This window comes from Pogona vitticeps, chromosome 3 (assembly GCF_051106095.1).
Source record: "Pogona vitticeps strain Pit_001003342236 chromosome 3, PviZW2.1, whole genome shotgun sequence".
Taxonomy (NCBI): Eukaryota; Metazoa; Chordata; class Lepidosauria; order Squamata; family Agamidae; genus Pogona; species Pogona vitticeps.
The window spans coordinates 69,274,061-69,295,919 of record NC_135785.1 but is presented as its reverse complement, the minus strand read 5'-3'; the positions used below and the strand labels follow the sequence as shown (position 1 = coordinate 69,295,919).

General features: G+C 38.1%; 1 protein-coding gene across 12 annotated transcripts in view; it reads left to right on the top strand.

Moving 5' to 3' along the window:
* The window catches only part of FGFR2 (fibroblast growth factor receptor 2), a 171,967-nt gene extending 150,825 nt beyond the window's left edge, over positions 1-21,142 (top strand). For all 12 annotated transcript variants that reach the window (XM_078391162.1, XM_078391159.1, XM_078391165.1 and 9 more), the window contains 5 exons: positions 6,487-6,609; positions 7,954-8,024; positions 9,348-9,485; positions 11,210-11,315; positions 19,230-21,142. In XM_078391162.1, coding sequence (XP_078247288.1) covers positions 6,487-6,609; positions 7,954-8,024; positions 9,348-9,485; positions 11,210-11,315; positions 19,230-19,394 — 603 coding nt within the window. In that variant the 3' untranslated portion in view covers positions 19,395-21,142. The remainder of the gene's footprint in view (positions 1-6,486; positions 6,610-7,953; positions 8,025-9,347; positions 9,486-11,209; positions 11,316-19,229) is intronic.
* The last annotated feature ends 717 nt before the right edge of the window (positions 21,143-21,859 follow it).

The following is a 21,859-nucleotide window of genomic DNA, read 5'->3' as shown; positions in this document are numbered from 1 at the left end:
CCTATTACTAGTACAGAAATGGTATCACAGTGATAAATGCATATATTTCATAGGGTGTATGCTACATAGTTATAGCAATTTGATAGCAATTTAACTGGCATGGCTTCATCTTGCAAGATCTTTGGTGAGGTACTGAGAATTCTCTGCTAGAAACTCTCATGCATGCCCAGAACTATAGCAGAAGGTTTCAATATACTATGAATCCCAATGTTCTTTACAGGGGATGCAAAGGTGAAACCATTTTAAGGGTGTTAAAGACAGTATCAGACTGTTATAACTGTGTACAGTAGATACACTCATTGTTGCAGCTTAAATTTTAATTGTGTGACTTTTTTGATGACACAGACTATGAAACACATGAGTTGCAGAGTTCTTTTAATCTTAATTGGAATTAAGCACACCTCTTGATTTTAAATAACTTCATCATTATGTCAGGACATGGGAGTATAGCTGTAGGAAGATAGCAGTAGGATCAGCCTAACTAGTTAGAACAAGTTTGCTTAGAAGATGGACATTTTTACACATATGAGGAAAATACTCAAAAAGGGTCAGAGTCAGTCTTTGCTTGCTCACGTGGACTTGCTGAATGTTTCCAGATGGGGCTAGAAACAATCATGTCCATAAGAATATTTTGCATATTATATTGATAGGGGTGCGAAGAAAAGAAAGAGTAAGCAACTCTTTGTGGTGAATGGCTTGCCCTCTCACCTTTGAAATTTTCCATCTAACTTCTGTGAATGGTGTTCTCAACTTTTCTTGGTTACTCTTATATTACGGTGTATTTTCACAAGCTGAATTGTTCAGTGAGGGCTCTGGTGAAGCACTGCATTTAATCTGCAGTAATCAAACTAAACAACTAAACAACAACAAATCAAACTCCAGGTTATGCTTATTAAGGTTTCTATTAAAGATGGAGTTGTGGGAGTAAAAAAAAAAATCAATATTCAGCAACTAACATTGCAAAATGAATTTAGAGATTTATGAATTCAAACACTAATGTGGATAAACTGTGAGCTGCTTAGCTAAGCAGGCAACAAAAATGTAACCTGGAGACTTGCTTTATTAAATGAAGACCACAACATTATGTTAACTTACTGAACATGAAAGAGAAAGGCATCCATTTCCCCAGAGCGTTTGAGGGAATTGCGTATGCCAGTATTGGACAGCTGGTAAAAGGAAGAAGTGGCAAAATTCTGTGAACAAATTACTCATTTGTCTCCACTTAAAATATTTGCCTGCTGAGAAAACTAGCTGAAACAGCATAATTTTGATATTCGCTCCTTGGAGATTCGTATTGGGTAGTTTCCACTGCCACACATTTTGTTAAGTTATAATTAAGTCAACCTTAAATTTTCCTATCCAACCAAGCCTCTAAACACATCAGAGTCCTCTGCTTAATAGGATCAGTCAAGATGATGACCAGCTATGCTAGTGCTAAATCAGGCAGAACGTAATTGGCTTTGTTGCTATCCAGACTGCAATATAATTAGAGAGGAAAGGAGTGATAGGTTGGAGGAACAAATCTGTTACCAGGTAGCTTGTATCACAAATCATGTAGCACTTAGTTATTAGTTCTCTAAAGACTGCTGCTCTGACTGGAAAAAAATGCCACAATTTCCACAAATGTAGATTATTACTAAATTTCCAGACTAGAAAGAAATCTTGGTGTTTTTTTTTCATGCTCCCTTTTCAATTAGAATTCTAAAATAATGAGCATCATTCCAAAGATTTAGGATGGCATGGGGAACCTGGAGTATGCTGATGGACACTTACTACCAGTATCCTCATCGAACAGGCCGAAAGAAACTGATAGAAATGGGAGCCCAACAATATCTGGAGGGCCACAGGTTTCTCTTGTTTAGGATTTTCAGAATTTCTGAAACAGTTCTGGCCTGACCTAGTGAGCCTTATCTAGTGAGCCTAAAAAGAATGCTTTCATTATTTCTTCTGCTGGTGTTTGTTTCCTTCTCATGCTATGGATTTTTGTACGCAATGATGCAGCATTTAGACTGATATATGTAGTATTCATCTAGATCAACATTCTTCAGCCTGGTCTCCTTCAAATGTTTGGGATTAGGCCTTCCCCCCTCTATATTACCCATGCTTTAAAGTGGAGAGGGCAGTGGGGAAAACATCTAGACAGCCACCATCTGGTAAAAGCTGATCTAGCTCTAGAAAGCTAATCGTGTTTGTATGTAATATGCTGTCAGATCACATCCAATTTATGGTGATCCTAGTAGGGCTTTTGAGATATGTGTGATATTTAGGCAATGGTTTTTACCAGCACCACACTCCACTGAGTTTCCATGGCCAAGCAGGGATTTGTCCATTACTCCACCCACTATACCAGTTGGGAGCTCTGGCGCATAAGCTTGGAGTGTAACAGAAAAGTTTGAGTCCACCAGATGTGGGCTTCAGGTTGCACATAGAGCAGAGGAAGAATGAGGGAACCATCACCCTTACTGACTGATGTTGCTTGGTGGGTAATAGATGCAGATGGCAGTGAGGAGTAAGTGGTTGAGGGGCATGGATTTGGTGTTGCTTGCACTCCTATGCCCAGCTGAGGGAAACTGTTCTCATGTGAAGTGCTATAATATCAGTTTATTAAGACTCGATGTTAGAGAAGAGCAGTGGTTAGAGGCATTCTTGATTGGTATGTAAAGGAAGTAGTAGAAGTACGAAATTGAATGAATAAAGACGAAGGATTCAACAAATACTGTACATAAACTGCAGAAAACCATTAGTTATATAAAGATAAATAAATACAGATTGTTATATCTGATCCATCAAGGTAAAATAAATGGAAAGAAGTCCAGGAAGGTGAAAAATCTGGGAGAATGGTTTGGATACAGCATTGTGTCACTGTTTATGGCCGTTGAATACAAAGTTGGATTACCTGTGATGATGTCCAGCCTTCAGTAGGAGAGCAACAGCAAGAAAAATAGTAGTGAAAAGGAGTGAGAGGCCAGTTCTAAAAAGTAAAATGTGGGATTAGGCACTCATTTCACACGTTATCAGACATTGTTCAAATTAATCAGAATTAACAGTCCAATGACGTAGTGTTTGTGCTTCCCTTGCATTATTTATTAGTACTGACAAGAAAGTACTGTAAGTTTATCTAATTGTTTTCTGCCTAGTGAGTGGTATTAAATAAAATCCTATGAAAAATCCAGAAATAATTCAACAGGCAATTTTAGCAGGGACTTCAGATGTTGTAATAAAAATCACATTTATGCTTTTGTGCTAAATGAAGTATCGCTTTACAGCTAGGCCATAAGTTTCAAAGAATGCCAAATAAGGAAAGAAAAGGATTTTTTCCCCTTTGCTGTGGTGCCAGCAGTGGCTCCACAGCATGTTGGCTTGACTACAACAGAGGATTATAAACCTCACAGGGAGATCATTAAGGAATGCTTACCTATGTCAACATTCTGAGTGGTAGCTGTGATATTTTAAAAACGTCTTGTTCTATGTGATGTTGTAGACATGTTAAATGCAGCACTTGCAAGACAATGCAACCAGATCAACCCATATACAATCTTGGTATATATGAGGGGTGCATACACTGTGCAAGTGTATATGCAGCACAGGAAATAAAAAGAGGCTATGGAAGTGAGATGTAATCCATCCATTGCATTTTCTTAAGCTGTGATGGCTGATACCCAGGCATGCATGTACACAGCAGTTGGCTTCTTACTGCTACTGTTTGTAGTAGTCAGCATAAGGCAAAGAAGGTCTGGAAGAACCTCTTCCCCTCCCAACCTATGCAGAGGTGGTCAGCCATGTCTAAACCTGGCACTGCTAATCAATGGCCTCAATCAAATTATTGAGCCTGACTAGAGTTAGACTCATTGAATATAGTGGGCATATGTCAGTCTTAATGTACCAAGTTCCAATTGAGTAGGTCTACTCTAGTTTATATAAACAGTTGAATTTCTGCCCATTTGTTTAGTGCAGCATATCAGAGTTCCTTGTTGAAAATCAAGGACCAGATACAGTTGGCAGGCCATCCTACTGGAATCAGGTAGCCAACTCTTAAGTAGCAGCATCCAATGGTAAGAGTAGAATGGGGACTGGTCTTCAAGTAGCAGGATGGGCTCCCCTGTTTGCACAAAGCCTGCTCTCTTATGTTCACAGCCTGCTTACTCAACTAAAGATCATAGTGATCAGAATGGGGCTAAATTGATACTGGACAAATTTTCTGTGAATGTGGAAAAATCCAATCAGCGCAGCATTTATGTGCATGCAATTTATGCTGCACCACATGTTCAAAAGAAAACCTAGTAAATGGCTGAGATAATGATATTGAATGCATTGTATATATCATATACATCCATAATTTTAAATTGTGCAACATTCTGATACGAATAAAGAAAAGGAAGATAGGGATCCTGATAATTGTTCAGAGAGGCATATATTTCATGAGATGAATAATTGTTACCTAATGTACATAAAGAAAAGTAACTTTCACCGTAGAACAATGGGCATCACATCTGGCCCACTGTTTGTGCATTTGCTTCTTCACCTAAAAACAATTTTATATTATCTTTGCTTGGTGAAGAACTGGTAGAACTGGAAAGCTCTCCTTTTTTGCAACTTTTTAGTGATCCAATAAAGGGATCATTCAGCCCAGAAATGTTTATCACACTGTATATATGGTGATAAATTTGTCACCAAACTCCAATTTTTGTGCTAACAGATTACCACAATTACTTCAAAACTGAGCCGTATTGGATAGTTTTCTAATATACATGTTTAAGTGGGAGTTTATTGCAGAAATAAATCACAAAAATAGCAACATGGAGAGGATAGTTTTAAAACAAAGAACAAGGCAAAAGATAGTTTCCCTTAAACAAGTATGCATCGATAAAAGCATGCATTGTTGTTCCACTGAAATAGTGTATTTTGGACAAAAATTCAAAAAGAATGTTTCAAAACCTGTTTTCCCTCCTGCCTCTTATTATTACTGACAGAAGTGCTTAAACCGAGCTATGGTTTACATCAGCAGGCAGGCCTTCCTTTCTGAGTCAAGAAAGGTCAACTGCACAGTTTCTGAAAGGTGGTGACGTGAAGGAAAAAAAGGTTGTGAGGGCAGGAGACCACTTTGAAATTTCATTAGGAATGTTCTCCAAAAGCAGGAAAATAACAGCACGCAGCCTTGGTTTTTTTCAGAATTAAGTTGTGTATGTTCCAAAACAGGTCTCCTGTTATGCTTGGTTACTTTGAAGGACAGTGATGTGTTGTACTTCATCTTACCATTTTTTTAAAAAAATGTTCTTAACATTACGTAGGAGCATAGGAAGTTGCCTTGAACTGAATCAAATCATCCATCTAACTAGCCCTGTAATGTTGACAGTGATTGGCAGCAGCTTCAGGGCTTCATTTTTTCAGTCCAATCTGAAGATCCCAGGAATTGAACCTGGGACCTTCTGTGTGAAAAACAGTCATCGTGCCAGCAAGATATGCCCCAAACATAGTGTATATATATATATATAGCGAACTAACTGCAGTAGTATTTTTTTACAGTTAACATTTACAATTTAACATACAGTCCAGAACATTCGATTCCATGAAAGGAAGGTCTGTTGTTATAGTTGAAAAATGGAGTTGCGAGTCTCAACTTCATTTTTCTCTAGTAGTCGCTGAAGGAAGGATTTGATCATAATCTTTTAATTTAGTGATTTCATTAAAAAGTAGAATAATAATTATTGGATCTGGCTCCATACAATAGACCTGTGTTTCACTAGCAGGAGATAAAATCAATAGGTTTTCAGTGGCAACTTTAGCTTGATTCTTTGGAGAACTACTTTTAGAGCATTTGGCACATGTTCTTTGGATATTTTTAAGGAGAGATACGTATTTTGCTAGATGGCCTTAAAATGCCTCTCAGTCTATTTAGACTGGTGGCCCCAACTGTGTCTTAATTTGGTTATTTAAAAAACAGTATCTAGCAATGATAACGGTTTTTCTGAGTTCCCTTTCTGTTTCTGTTGGCCCAGGATCTTCCTCAGGTTTCATGTTCCTCAATAAGTCTTTCTTTTTAGATTATTATATTATTTGGCTGTGAGAGTTTAGCCGCCTAGAGTGGTCTGAGCTGACTAGATAGGCGGGATATTAAATAAATAAATAAATAAATAAATAAATAAATAAATAAATAAATAAATAAATACTAGATACTGTACCCTTTTTAATATTGTACGCGTGAGTTGGGTCTAATGTACAGTATGGATGGTGAATTAGATATACTACAAAAACTGCCCAAGGCGGCATGCACAGTTCTGTTTCAGAAGGGAAATGTTGGTGTTCCTTGGGTCCTGAGAAATTCTGCTATTTTAATTGTCCAGAGAACATTTAAAACATTCACGCAAAAGTGGTCTTTACCTTGGCTGCACTGATGCATGTGTAACCCAATGAAATAATATGGATGTTGATGAGCTTTAACAGGTGGGTTTTGTACTCCAAACTCATGTATTAATTTTTCATTTTCAGTGTATCCATCGAGACCTTGCCGCAAGGAATGTTTTGGTGACTGAAAATAATGTCATGAAAATAGCTGACTTTGGGCTGGCCAGAGACATCAACAATATAGATTATTATAAAAAGACTACTAATGTAAGTGGATGACAATCTTATCATTTGATCCCGTATCTTTTTTCAGAGGTGCATTTAAGTATGGCAAATGTATTCCTAATGGACTTCTTGTACAGCAGCCTAACTTTTAATCAAAGAAATGAAAATAATAGGCAAGTTGTAAGGATTTCTAACCCCTTTTTACTAGGAAAGGAAGGTTATCTGCTTACACAGCCTGGGAGAGTATGTGTTACATGATGCTTTCTAAAGGATAAGGTTTACCCGTTGCTTTTTATGGTCTCCCTGAAATGTGTAGCACATTCTTTGACTGTTAGCGAGATAGGGAATATAAATATAAATTTGCCTTTTTTGTAATCAGTGGACAATTTTGTGGAATGCATCCATTCTGTAATTGTGAACATTTGGTTTTAGTTTTGTTGTGGTCTTATATTACCCACATTTCAGTTTGGAGTCAGTTGAAGCTTGGTGACATACTTGGCAACCCACTAGTTCAAGTAAAAGAGTTCACAATTTACTTTATATGCCCTTGTTACAGACAGCAGCTTATATGGGTAAAAACAAAAATGAACATCTGTACTCATACTCATAAGGCCTGTGGCGCTGACAGCAGAAAATAAGCTGCAGCACTAGAGTAATAATGCATTACTCCAGAAGCCTATGCATGGGGGAATCACATCTTTTGGTGTGGCCCCTTGCTGAGAGACAACAACCATCTGTTTGTCTATGTCTGCTTTGGGCATTCATGTTTACTTTCTTTTGTCATGGGAGCACAAGAAACTACTGGCTACCCTTTGGTTTCTCATCCAGGTCCCAGACCTTAGCGTAGCTTCAGCAACGTGGATGTATTATATGCCACTGACCTATCAGTTGGCAAGTAGGTCGGATCAGAACTTACTGAATGACTGTGGAAAGGTGCAGGGCTGCTGGGAAGCATACTCCCCATCCAGGGTCACTGAAAACTGTTCTAGTATTTTTATTATTATTATTTTTAACCCATGGCTCTATTTGACTAAGACAAAGTAAAAGCTTTTTTATTACATGGGTAGATTCCGCAGATGGAGAAAGGTGCCTGAAGGTTTGTGTGGTGAGAGTGTGAGACCTTGCTTTTTTTTTTAAATTCCTTCAAACATTTTTCTTCTTTTTATGCATTTAAAATCTGATTCCAAAGAACGCAGTAAGAATTGGAATTATATTAATGACCCAAGAAAGTTGGAACGGAGACCTTATTGTCTCCTGTTACACAATACTAACAGTTTATTTGCTTTAGGATCATTTGAAGCCTCAATTAAGGTTTGCCAAGCCAACTGTGGCTAGTTATTTATCTTTACAATATCCCAGCTTTTCACTTTTCTATTTCATGCCCAGGGTCGACTGCCTGTGAAGTGGATGGCACCAGAAGCTCTCTTTGACAGAGTTTATACACATCAAAGTGATGTGTAAGTAACTTTATCTTAGAACCTTTCTTTATCTTTTTAAAAAATTAATTTACTGCTTCCTCTTGGTGAAACTGAATTGCATGTAATAGAAACATATTTAACGGATTAATATAGGTCTCAGATAACGTTGTTTTTCAACCCTTTGATCCACCGGTGAAATTAATTTAGAGATCAGACTTCTTTATTCTGTCTGGATAAAAAGCTGAAAAAATGTTTTCTAGTGGTTTCCCCTACCTTCATCTCTTAAAAAAAGAGAAAAGAAAAATTTCTCTTGCCACATTAGACCTCAGAACCAAAGAAAACAAAGTGTATTTTCAACTTGATTCCTGTCCCATGGATTCTCCCCCTGCCCCCACAATATTGTTGATCTCGCTGTGGTAGATTCTATCCATCCTTGCCTCTCCAAAACTCGTGGTTACCATTTCATTCCCCAGTAAGAGAAAGAAAGAGATAGAGAGAGGTGGTCTTAGAAAATGAGGATTTTCTGGAAGACTGCAAACCAGTGCTCTGTTACTAATCTGGCTGGCTTCAAAGTACACAAAAGACAGAAAACACTGCTTCCTCTTCTCACTACAGAAATTTTCTTTCCTTGAACCTTTCTTTACAGATGTGTAGTTCCAAACTGTTTTTTAAAAAGTGGTTTGACTTGTGGAGAATCTTCTCAGCCGAGGAATACTGTAGTCTCTATGTCTTGAGATACAAGGCGTGAAAGACTGTTGTTCGTTTTGATATTGGGCTTAAGTGGAGTTCGATTTTCCACTGTCCCTCCCTGACAGAGAGTGGACTCAATGATTCATAGAGTCCCTCCCAGCTCTGTAGTTCTAAGATGATAATGATGAAGATGATAATGATATGTTATTAAGTTGTTTGTTTTCTGTTGGTAGAACTGCAGATATCATTGATATGGTGTATTTTATTGTTTTATATATATTGTGTTGCATGCCATTCTGCATCTCTTTCAAGAGAACAGAATATAAATGAAAAAATAAATAAATATATATATATATTTTGGACAATGGGCTGGGCAGATAACTTAATTGTCCTTTGGAAACATATACACCAGACAAGTTTCCTGTCTCTTTGTATCCTTGACCCTTTCAGCACCCCATGTAAATATCTCATGCATGCATTTTCATGATTGAAGGAGTTTCTGTACCTCCTCTGGCTGATCAGACTTGCACAGTCATGGCAATTTTGAGGCCAACGATTTGTCCACCTTCCTGTGTTCTGTGTTTTCTAGTGTTAAAAGTGCATTGCTATGCTGTCCTTTATAAATCTGGAGAGATTTCCTTTTTACTCCTCTTTTCCCTTGTTTTGTTTTAGGTGGTCATTTGGTGTCCTAATGTGGGAGATATTTACTTTAGGAGGATCACCATACCCAGGAATCCCAGTGGAAGAGCTTTTCAAGCTGCTTAAGGAAGGGCACAGAATGGATAAGCCTGCCAATTGCACCAATGAACTGTAAGAATGCTTCTTCCTCTTCCTTTACTTGGTCATGTACTGGACAGAGATACTAACTTCCTAGCTGAAATCCAATCAAATAAGCTTATGTCACATAGGCCTGATGACATCATCAGCTGCAACCATATTTTGTTAATAAAATGTTTCCTATTCCCCCCCCCCCGTCCCAGCAGGTTCCTAGGGTCCCAAAGATCCTGAGGAAGCATTTAGTGACTGTGGGATGGATTGGGGGGGTGGTCTTAAATATCTGAAAATTACCACTGCTGGTCCTCTTATTTCAGCCACTAAATTGAAAAAATGTATTTTGAACTTTTGTTGGAGAATACATTCTCTTGCACACAGAGAGAGAGAAAGAGAGAGAGAAAGAGAGATCATAATGTGTTGAAACCAAATCCTAGTAAATTGGTCTTTGCTTTTTGTTGCATCTTAGACCTTGGCTTATGCCAACCTTCCTTGACCTGGTGCCTTCCCAAAATATTGGATAATATCTCATATTATGCATAGTTGACCATGTTACCCTGGGGATGATGGAAAGTGTCTTTCAACATATCTGGAGGGCAACCATTTAGGGAAGCCTGGCTAATGCACTAGCACATGGAGGAGATCACTTTCAGACTTCAGTGTACATTTTATAAATTGGCTGGCTCCTTCCATTAGGCAGGGAGAACAATAAATTTTTGAGTGGCATGACAAGGTAGCAAACAATTGTTACCTGCCTTGAATCCTGCAAGAATATGTTGTCAGAAGAATTGTCTGTGACCCTTACATTTTAGATTATTTTTCAAAGCATTTACATAACTCCTGTGACTGCCTCATACACCCAGAATTGCTTTTGCTTGACCTCCTGTGAGTAAACCATATGGTTTGCAGGTCCATTGTGTAACTGGCAACAAGACTCACTGTTTGTAGTTCTATCTTTAACTTCAGTATAATCTGTCGCAATTTCTAGACAATTAAGATAACATGTCTTATCTTTATTGCAGCATTTGTACAAGCTCTCATCTATTAGCAGTTATAGGGCATTTCACCTTCATGTGAAATATTTCAAAGAATGGGGATAATAATGCTTTGATTTACAGGTTTGTGGGAGAGGAGAAATGGGGCAAAATGGGCGTCCCTGTACTGGCATTGTCCAGTGATGGTATATACAACCAACAAGAAGAAGGGAGAAGCAGCACAACAGAGTAGCATGACTGATTTTTAATTTATTATCTAAACAACTACTGTATGGAAGTACAAGTCTGATGGCTAGAGCAAAAATCCAAAAACAATTCAGACAGCCCGCCATAGGTAGAAGCTGCGTCACTGATTCTGCTTGACAAGACCCACTAATCTGCAGGGTTTTAAATATCACTAGAAAACATTTGACTTGGACAGATAAGGACTTTCTATAGCAAGAATGGGGAATCTGAACCCTTCCAGCTCTTGTTGGATACGGACATCTATCAGGTCTACCAAACATAGCCAGTTTTCCAGGATGAAGGCAGCTGTAGTCCAAACACATCTTGGAGGGGCACAGATGCTCCCCAACCCTCTTCCGTAGGAACCATGATTACTACCACAACTCCCTTCTCAACTTCCTCTTTTCTTAAATGTGAAACACTGCTAAATTGTACAATATAAGTTGACCCTGGCTGCAGTTAAATAGCAGCTCAGTATCGGGAAACTGGAAGCTGCATGATATAGATATGTTAATTAACATGGTGAAATGCTGGTTTCCACAGCTACATGATGATGAGAGATTGTTGGCATGCAGTGCCTTCACAGAGGCCAACCTTTAAGCAGCTTGTGGAAGATTTAGATCGGATCCTTACTCTTACAACCAATGAGGTGAGTAAAGTGCTCTCTCCTTACATGTTGATTAGGTTCAATAGCTCCTCCGATAAATGTAATTATTGTAATTAATGGGAATGCGAGACATGACTATAATTCATTTAGATATAAAAAAAGCTACTAGGACCATCCATCTTCCTGAAAGAAGAGTTGTCTTCAATTCCTCCTGGCACAGCTGGATTTACACAGCAATACAGAGGTATATTAAAATTTGTGTACATGTGTCTTGTGTCTACTTTTTTGTACTGCATAAAGCAATACTGCATAAAATGTGAAGCAATTGGCTAAAGATGTGTGAAAAGGAAGCAACTAAAGGCTCATATGGAAGAAAGTTCACGTCCTTCACATTTCTTTATTCACTTTGATTCCTAGGTTTAAGAGGGAGATGAAACAGCATAGCTTGAAAAATGGAAGTTCATGTCTGCCATACACAGTGAATTAGATTCTCATTGAAGCGCCAGTAAAAATGGTTTAAATATGTTTTATGACTGAACTAGAAAAATGCCTTGGAATACTGTACAAAAGTGTTATGATGGATAACATGATATGTTGAAAGAGAGCCTGTATATCACAAAAGACTCCATATATGCACTTTTTGCACAAGTCACGTTACATGCCCCTTGCAGGATGATCAACAATTGGTCAAGCCACCCAAAGGAAGGCAGATTTTGCCCACTGAAGCTGTGTCCTCAATGTACAAATATAGATAAACTAAAGCAATGTTATTGAATGATACAGTTGCTAGGAGGCAGAGGTTAAGTCACTTTCCTGACACCTCAAGCTGCTGAAAATCATGCCTACTTCATAGCTTTGCCATCCAGAGTTCATTTTCTGGTCATGTTAAAGTGGCACAGTACCTGATAATTTGGCTTTTGCTTCATGGACCTAAATCGAGAATAATATTACTGGAGGAAAATAGTGTGCTACACTACACTTGATCTTAGCCAAAAGGCCGAGAAGCGATGTGCTAGCAAAATATTAATTGTTTCCAGTTGCACAGATGGTAGCATACTGCCAAGAATTGGGACCAGTTGTACAGTTGATTGCACAACTGATTCTGGAAAAGCTTATGCAGCTATTTGGGCACAGTGTGGCACAGCTGAAAACTTGGTGAAATCTTTCTCTTACGCATAGACTGGAACTAACTCTTTCTAAGTGTAGTGTTCTTTGCACTATGAGACATCACCAACCTGTTTTACATAGCTTCACAGAGGACTAGATACACTATCAAGACTAATTAAGTACTGCATTGTGAAATGGTGTTTAAGAATCTGTTGTGGCTACATACCGTCATCTTTGTCTGATGAAGGTGGTCTGAGGCTAGATGTTTTGAGAAGAAATAGGATCCACTTGGATAAGGAACTATCATGGGGCTGAATTTCCCTGATACTTGTACCAAAACTAGAGATGAGCATACCAAAAGGTGATAGTAATTGATTAGCTTTTTGGCAATGGCTTCCCCAAACCTGGTGATCAACCTCTGTTTGCATATTAAAGCAGACAACCAAGTAATCAAATAAACTGGTTCAAATGAACAGTCCTGGAAAGAATCTGTTAAATCTGCATGGATCACAGTTTATTTCCACGTGTGCTAGCAGCTTCCTCCTTCAATGTGTGCCAGAAATGACCTGCCATATCTTGTTCCTAAAAGCTGTCATGCTAATTTATATTGAGGAAATGATAGTTTCTTTTGATGTCAATGGGAGGTTTGCCATTGATAATGGAGGCGCCACGATTTTAGCCTGTGCACAGAGATAGATCCATACTGTCTCTGGATAGAAATGGAGATCACAGAGATCAGACATGAAAGGATACTTATGAGATATGGAAGTAATGTTAGATCAAACATGTAGTATGAACTATTTTTTGCTCTCTACTGTGCTGTCTTTATTTCACAATTAATCATCATTCTCTGCATAGGAAAACATCCATGATGGTGATCTATTTTACTTTTAAGGCGGTCAGGAATTTTGTTGTAAAAAACACAATCCAGCCTTATTTGATTGATTTTTCTCATCTTAGAATCGTAACGTGTGGTTTAGTAAATGAAGAGATTGCATTTAAATGAATGCAGCTGCTCTGCAGAAGTTGAAGGCAAAGGAGTATTTCAAGGGGAAAATAACTTTCTTCTCCTGCCAAAATTGTTGTTGCTAGAACTGATTTAGCCTTGGCTTTGGATTCAGCTGATACAACAGGTTTTTCTTTTCTTTTCCTCTGTCCTGTCCCCAAACTCTGTGAGTCTATTAAAACTCAGTGGGATGAGCCTCCAGGCCCCCACTGAAAATAGCAGAGATACTGAAGAGCATGAGAGCTATCATTTGTTTCAGTGGGTTGTGTCCATTGTCCTGATGGCATTTGCCTGCACTGTGTTTTAACAGACGTTTTGACGGCAGGGAGAAAGAAAGAGCAATAGTATCAGCTGAACCCCAAAGGAGTGCTCTAAGCATGCGGTCATTCATGCTTTTGTCTTGCTCCCACTTAAGAATATGGTGTCCCACAAATATTGCAACAGGCAGACATGATGATCAAATAATAAAAGGAAATAAATAAAAAGGAAAACACCACACTACAGCACCTTATTTTGTATTAGTAATGTTTGAAATGCCACGTTCAAAAAATTGCTTTGTGAACATGGGGATACAGTAAAGGACAAAACAGTCAACTTGACCGAATGAAAGGATCTTTCCCTCTGCAAATCGTTTCCATGTGTTGGACAAAAATAGTTCTATGTAGGGTAAAATTTTGTTTTTATCATTGTAAGCAAAACGTTGGCTTTTGATGTGGCTAGACATATATATTTCAACTGGTGTGGTTAAAGCTGATGTTGTTGGAACTGACACATCTGCTTCAGAAGTCCTCTTTTTGTTGTTTTGCCTTCCCCAACCCCTATTTTTCATGCTGCTCTGAGGACGTCTAGTTTTATGAGTAGTGTAGCTGTTAGTATTTTTTTTTATCCTGCTGTTCCTCCAAAGACGTTTGGACAGTGCACAAAATTCTCCTTCCCTGCCCCAAGGTTTATCCTCACACCAATCCTGTGAGGCAGTTTCTTTTCATTTTGTTGAGATATTTTAATTTTTTTTAAAAAAAGAGCTGAAAGCCTACACAAAACAGGTAACTTTTTAAGAAATTTGGTGCATAAAACTAAAACCATCCAATACAACAGTGATGGTGAACCTATGGCACACGTGCCACAGCTGGCAGGCAGAGACCTCTCCATTGGCACATGAGCCATAAGTCACCAGATTGCTACCCCTCCACCACCCCCCCGCAGCTGAACCTCAGGATCGTAAGCAACCTATCCCTGCTACCTTCCTTGGTTACGACACTTGTAAATCAGTTCTTTTGAAGATCGTAGATAAAGCTATTTTATTGTTCACTGCTGTAGAAGAGCCCACGGCAGGTAATCCAGCAGTTAATCCAGTTTGTGAATTGCTACTTTCACCGGACATGACTACAGGCAGGAGGGAAGGCTCCAATTAAGGCAGGAATGAAGGCGTGAAAGAGAAATGGGTGGATTCATCAAGCTTGTTTAAATATAAGATTGTAGAAAATTTAAGGAGGAAAGCAGTGTGTGTGTGTGTGTGAGAGAGAGAGAGAGAGAGAGAGAGAGGAGAGACTGACTTTCATAAAACCATGAAAAAAACAATGTGACTTCAAGCAGGAGGGAAGGCTCCAATTAAGGCAGGAAGGAAGGTGCAAGAGAGGGACAGGTGATTTCATCAAACTTTCTAAAATGTAATGAGAGGAAATGGGGGTCATAGTGAGCTGAAGCAACTGACTGTAGAAAATTTAGGGAGGCAGAGAGGGAGGGTGTGCACGAGACTGACTTTCATAAAAGCACGAAAAAGAACCTTCCAAAATGTGTGTGAGAGTGAATGAGTGAGTAAGAGACTGACTCATAAAACCATGAAAAAAGGAACCTTCCAAAGTGTGTGTGTGTGTATGTGTGTGTGTGTGTGTGTGTGTGTGTGTGTGTGTGTGAGAGAGAGAGAGAGAGAGAGAGAGAGAGACTTTCATAAAACTACAAAAAAAGGAACCTTCCAAAGTTTGCTTTGATTGCAACACGAAACAAAAGGTCTTACAAACAAAAGACTGTGTCTATTGAGTTAATCCATATCATGTGCAGTCTTACTCTTTTCCTACTGCATTGCATTTTTTTCTGCATTGCTGCCTTTTCCAGTGAGCTTGTCTTCTCATGATGCCACTGTAGTACAATACCCTTTGTTTGGTTATTTTAGCTTCTAGTGAGAGTCCACACTTAATTCGCTTTACTTATCTTTCTGATAAGTCATGATATCTGTAAAACTCTTTTCCAGCACTTCAGTTCAAATAAGTGAAATGTGTGTATACACTTTATGTAGTGTATAAAATGTGGGTAAACACTTTAAAAGTTTGCACTCCTATATATAGCTTCTTTTCTGAGGGTGGCTTACTTTGGAGGAAACAAGTCCAGGATTTCAGTGTAGTTTATAAGCTTTATAAATAGGGTGCATTTAATTAGATGTCGAGCTGGATAAACACATTGGCAAATCAGCTGCCATGTTCTCTAGACTCACAAAGAGAGTATAACTTAACAAGAAGTGACAGCATATACCAAGATCCATGTCTATAGAGCCTGTATCCTGAGTACAGTCCTATACTGCAGTGAGTCCTGGATCCTTTGTGCACAGCAGGAGAGGAAGCTGAACACATTCCATATGCGCTGTCTCCGATGAATTTTTGGTATTACCTGGTGGGACAAAGTTAATATATATATGCATGTATATATTACTGAAACAGCAATGTCTACATTGGCTTGGGCATGTTGTGAGAATGGCTGATGGTCGGATTCCAAAAGATCTCCTGTATGGAGAATTAGTGCAGGGAAAGCACCCCAGAGGGAGACCACAGCTGCAATACAAAGATATCTGCAAGCAGGATCTGAAGGCCTTAGGAATGGACCTCAACAGATGGGAAACTCTGACATCTGAGCGTTCAGCCTGGAGGCAGGCGGTGCATCATGACCTCTCCTAATTTGAAGAGACTCTTGTTCAGCAGGCTGAGGCAAAGAGGCAGTCCCAAAACCAGCAAAATCAGGAGCTGGATAAGGGACAGATTATATTTGTCTTCAGTGTGGAAAGGATTGTCACTCTCGAATTAGCCTTCTCAGCCACACTAGACACTGTTCCAAGACCTTTATTTAGAGCACGCCACCATAGTCTCTCGAGACTGAAGAATGCCTACAGATAAACAGCAGTAATATTGCATTATGCTGTTGGCAACATCATGAGAGAAGAGCTGGTGAAACTGTTGTCTTTGCCTGGAAGAACACAAGGGAGATATATTGACAATGCTGTGATGGAGGTGTTTTTGTCACAAGACGTAAGAGCAGAAAAATTTATTTCAGTTACTAGTGATGGGGCAACTTGCATGGTGGGAGTTACATCTGGTTTCATACAGTTCTTTGTTAAAGAAGTAAAACAACCAGTCATTCAGTTTCATTGTATTATCCATCAAGATGCTCTTCGTGCCAGAGAAAACAGCAAAAAATTAGACAATATCCTCAGAGATGTCACAAAAATGGTGAATTACATCATGGTTCATGCTCTTAATTTTCAACAGTTTCAAGAACTTCTTGATGGGGGATGGGCACAGTATAATACTTTACTTAAGTACAAAAATAAATAAATAATGTCCGGTGGCTGAGCAGATGACGAGTCCTGGAGAGATTTGTAGCCTGCTTGGATGAAATTAGGCTTTTTATGACTGAAAAGGAGTAAGAATATCCACAGCTCATTGATATGGCCTGGCTTACCAACCTCATGTTTTTTACAGATTTTACAGTACACTTCAATATACTGAACAAAAAACTGCAAGGTTTAGGGAAAACAGCAGAAAGAATGTTTTGTGACATCAGAACATTTGAGAGAAAACTGCAGGCTTTTGAGAGAGAACTTAAAAGTGGGCAGCTGAAATCTAAAAATACATTTGGAAAATTCTACAACATTTACGGACAACCCTACAAGCCATCAGGAAATCTACAAGGAATTTTCTAGCATTGTAGCAGCTGCAAAGGAGAATTTTCAGAACAGATTTTTACAGTTCCGTAGGATGGAAGACAATCCTGTGTTTTCTTACTTCTCAAGATAAAGCCAGATTTGAAGAACTTGATCTCTCCTGCTTACACTGGTTAGATTTTGGAAATCTGGAAATGGAGCTATTGGAATTTCAAGAAAATATCTGGAAAAATAAATTCTATGACCTGCATGCAACACTGGTGAAGACAGAGTGTGAAGGGATGACAAAGGGCAGGACGGTAGTTCTGAAAATGAAATCCTTAAAGTGTGGAATTTTCTGCCAAGTAATTTTAAGTCAATGAAAGCACTTGGGATTGCTCTTCTTACTTCGTTTGGGTCATTTCATGCTTGTGAGCAGCTGTTTTTAGCTTTGAATTATATCAGATCTGATACCAGAAAGAGACTGACAGATGACCTGAGTGCCGCATGTGTTGCTCCCAAACTAACAGCATATGAGCCAAGGTTTGACAAATTATCAGCATGCATACAACATCAAAAATCACATTAATTGTGCAAAAGCATGCCAAATTCAAACTTTTACCTAATACAGTGTTTGCAAGCCAAGACACTAGTTTAGGAGTTGTTTAAAGTGTATTAAGCAAGTTTAGTTTTCTTGTTTATCTTGCTCATCCTAATACAGGCTGACTTTTACTTTTACTAATCTAACACCTGTAGAAGCAGGGAAAGGACCTGGAGTAAGGCTTGCCCCATACAGTGTCAGTCTGGCATATACTGTAATCATATTACAATGGTTGTTGTGGGTTTTTCGGGCTCTTTGGCCGTGTTCTGAAGGTTGTTCTTTGGCCGTGTTCTGAAGGAAGAACAACCTTCAGAACACGGCCAAAGAGCCCGAAAAACCCACAACAACCATTAGATCCCGGCCGTGAAAGCCTTCGCGAATACAATCATATTACAAGTTTACTATCTCTTATCTAAAAATACAGGCACAGAATTATTATAAAGGTTGTATAAATTAGTTGGCTTCAGGCCGTGTGTACAATGTTATTACTTTAATATTTTTTTCCATTTACTAGAGTTGATGGGCTTTTTTTCAATAAAAAGTGTTTGAATCATTGAAAGCTCTGTTATTATGTATTTATTTTAAGAGGATATGTGTTGATTAGTTCAGACAACTGTATGAGTTTTTTTTTCTAAACTAAAACCTTAGTATTCAGGTTTAATTGCAGTGTTGGCACTTTGAAAGAAATAATTTGGGTTTGTGTTGCAGTTTGGGCACTCGGGCTCAAAAAGGATCGCCATCACGGCAATACAACATCTGTATAAGACTATAAATACTGCAATTGTTGAAACTTTTTTCCAGGCCAAGCCTTAATTAAAATCAGATTGTAAATAGCCAGATTTTTAAGCTCATTGAAAACTTACTTGTGGAAGAACTAACCACACATTCTCAGGAGAGTGGAGTTTGATAGAAATAGAGACACCACTGAAAGGACCTTGTTTGTTGCCAATTAAAAGATCTCCATGGAATGCACGTGAGCAGAGCTTCTAAAATTGATTGCAAAGCTCTGGTTCATGGATGTATATGCAGTCCTTCACTTAACCTAGGTACTAGCCCAGGATTATCCAGCAAACCACCTATATAATCTTCCTTCATTCCAGTGTTTCATTGACTGAAATCCCATTGTACAATTACACAAAAGGCATAGATTTTAGATGTGAATTGTTAAATCTCTGTAGGCATTACCTGTTGCAAAAAGTTGCACTTTTTGTGTAACTGCACAACAGAACCTTTTCCTATATGTTTCTGTAAAATATATGTGTTGCTCATGTCACAGACCATTCCTAAAGTAATGTGCAATTTATTAATATGTAGCTGTTTTGTCTTGTTTTGTAGGAATATCTTGACCTCAGTGGGCCACTGGAACAATATTCACCTGGCTATCCAGACACCAGAAGTTCCTGTTCTTCAGGGGACGACTCTGTTTTTTCATCTGATCCAATGCCTTATGAACCTTGTCTCCCTAAATACCAACACATAAATGGCAGTATTAAAACATGAAAAGAACCTTCTTTTATTCCATACAGGAATGAAGAAACAAGAATGTCTACCTAACTATGTAAAACAGCCTTCCTTCAGATGCACGATATTTTGTTTGTACATATGAAATGTAGGGACCAAAAGGGATCAGAAGAACAAAAGAAAGAAAGAAAGAAAGAAAGAAAAGAAAGAAAGAAAGAGTTTGACAAGATGTGTTCTGATTATATGGGGTAAAAATTGTACTTTGGAATGCCAGCAATATTCAGAAGAAGAATTTTGTGGGCTAGAGATGGACACAAGCTGCCAAGTTATATGTTTGGCCTGTACACCACAGCATCCTTTCTACCTTCAAAGGACCAGTTGGACTTCAGGCAAACACTGGGTCAGCCTTTCTTGTTTATTTTGTAATATTTGGAGAAAATATATGTCGCCACACTTACAGAGCACAAATGCAGTATATAGGTGCTGGATGTATGTAAATATAATCAAATATGTATAAATATATATATATTATATATTTACAATGAATTATTTTTTGTATTGATTTAAAAATGGGTGTCCCACTTCACCAAGGAAATTAATCTCCTTTAAAAACAAACAAAAAACAAAGAAACAAAAAACCCAACAACAAAAAAGAAACAAAGAAACAGCTGCTTGTAATTGCTGTTCATATATAAGACTTCTCCTTTTTTTTAAAAAAAAAAAATCACCATCCAAAGGTGAAAAAATACTTTGCTTTCAGGGAAAATGGTATCTCATTAATTTATTAATTAATTGGTAATGTAAAAAAACAATTAATCTTTATAGGGTTGTGTTGTATTATAATTTAAATGGCATTTCTATGCAGGCATCACAAAGAACTAGTAGATATGTTGCTCAAACTTTACTAGTTGTCAGATTTTTTTTAAAAGAGAGAAATATTTACAGTATATAATTAATTTGGGGAATTGAGGTTTTAATTAATTTGGGTTTTTAAAGTTTAATGAGAGGTTATTGCTCTAACTAAAACTGAACTCTCATAAATAAGTGTCCTTTAACAATGAAAGTATTTTCCTCTCTGTATCTCCATTGATATAGCTGCTTGGTTCTCACACATTTTAACTGTTCAGGGGAGAGGGGGGAAAAAAGATAATATGTCCTTCCATTACCTGGGCAATTCCTCTTCTGTCTCTCTGAGATGAGCCCATATTCAAGGACAGAAAAGCCAATTCTGTAGACATCTGAATTAATGAGCTTGTCTGACCAGTGTTACAATTTTAAAATTCTCATTTCCAGCTTTCTTTACATGCCTCAGATCAAAAACAGTTTGCTAAATGTCCCATAATGTTTTCCAGATATTTCAATGCTCACTTTTTGAGGATGTTCTTATATTGTTATTTTATTCCTGAGAAAGCCAAGATAATCCTAAATATTGTTGTTAACAGAAAATTGTGTTGGAATCTTATGCGTCTTTCTGAGAGGTTGTTTTATTCTTCCTCTGTTATAACTTTTCAAACCATTCTCAATGCCCGGCCTAAGCACCGGCAGCTGGCCAGGAAATATGACTGCATTTCCATAACTTGTCTCTCAAAATTATAAAAGCATTCTGTTTTCACTTTGAAAACACCTTTTCATACTGGTGTAGCCATGCAGTACGAACACAATTCATTCTGACTTCACATATTTAAAATGGGGAAGGGGAGGGGAACAAAAAGTATTAAAATCTGTTAATTTTTGTACTGACAATAAAAATCTTTCTACGAATATTAATGATAAAATTACAAAATAAATGTCATGCATCTTTTTTTAAAAAAAAATCAACAATGTCTTATACCATAGTTTCAGGGTTTCTGCCCAACAGAATCATTCATAGAACCAGAAACTATAAATTCCATATTTGTTTGTGAAAGCTAGCCGATGTGTGTAATGCATAGCGGCTGTTTGCATTTGGCGCAACCCATCACGTACCTTCATATGCAATGGAAAGCTCTCCAACATCAGGCACAGGTAGTGATTCTCTCAGTGGAGATAGCACCAAGTGTAGAGAGGCAGTCTCAGCTGCTCATGTGTCATAACAGGGGTGGGGAAAATCTCTCTCAAACACACACACACTCATTCACTTTTAAAATATGTATTTGCTGGGAAGGTCCCCTTGTACCACTAGGGACAATATTTAGCCCTTCCAAGCTCCCCCCCCCTTTTTTTAATGTCACTGTATGGAATAAGGATGTGTTTTAAAAATAAAAGAGACTATTAAGAAAAATATTGGGGAGGGGGCAAGTGCAAGTCCAGAGATTTGAAAGGGCTCCTGTGGCCTTTGGAAGCTTCCCACTTCTGCACTGTAGTAGTCAAACAGCCAGTTGCCACATGCTGGTCTCTCTCTGTCTCTCTGTTTCAGGACCACTGCATTCGTTCTTAAATGATTTAAATGCATAAAAACATCTATAATAATGTTTGCCAGCCCTATATGTGCTTCTGATTTTTGAGCTTTATGCCCTATTAGTCAC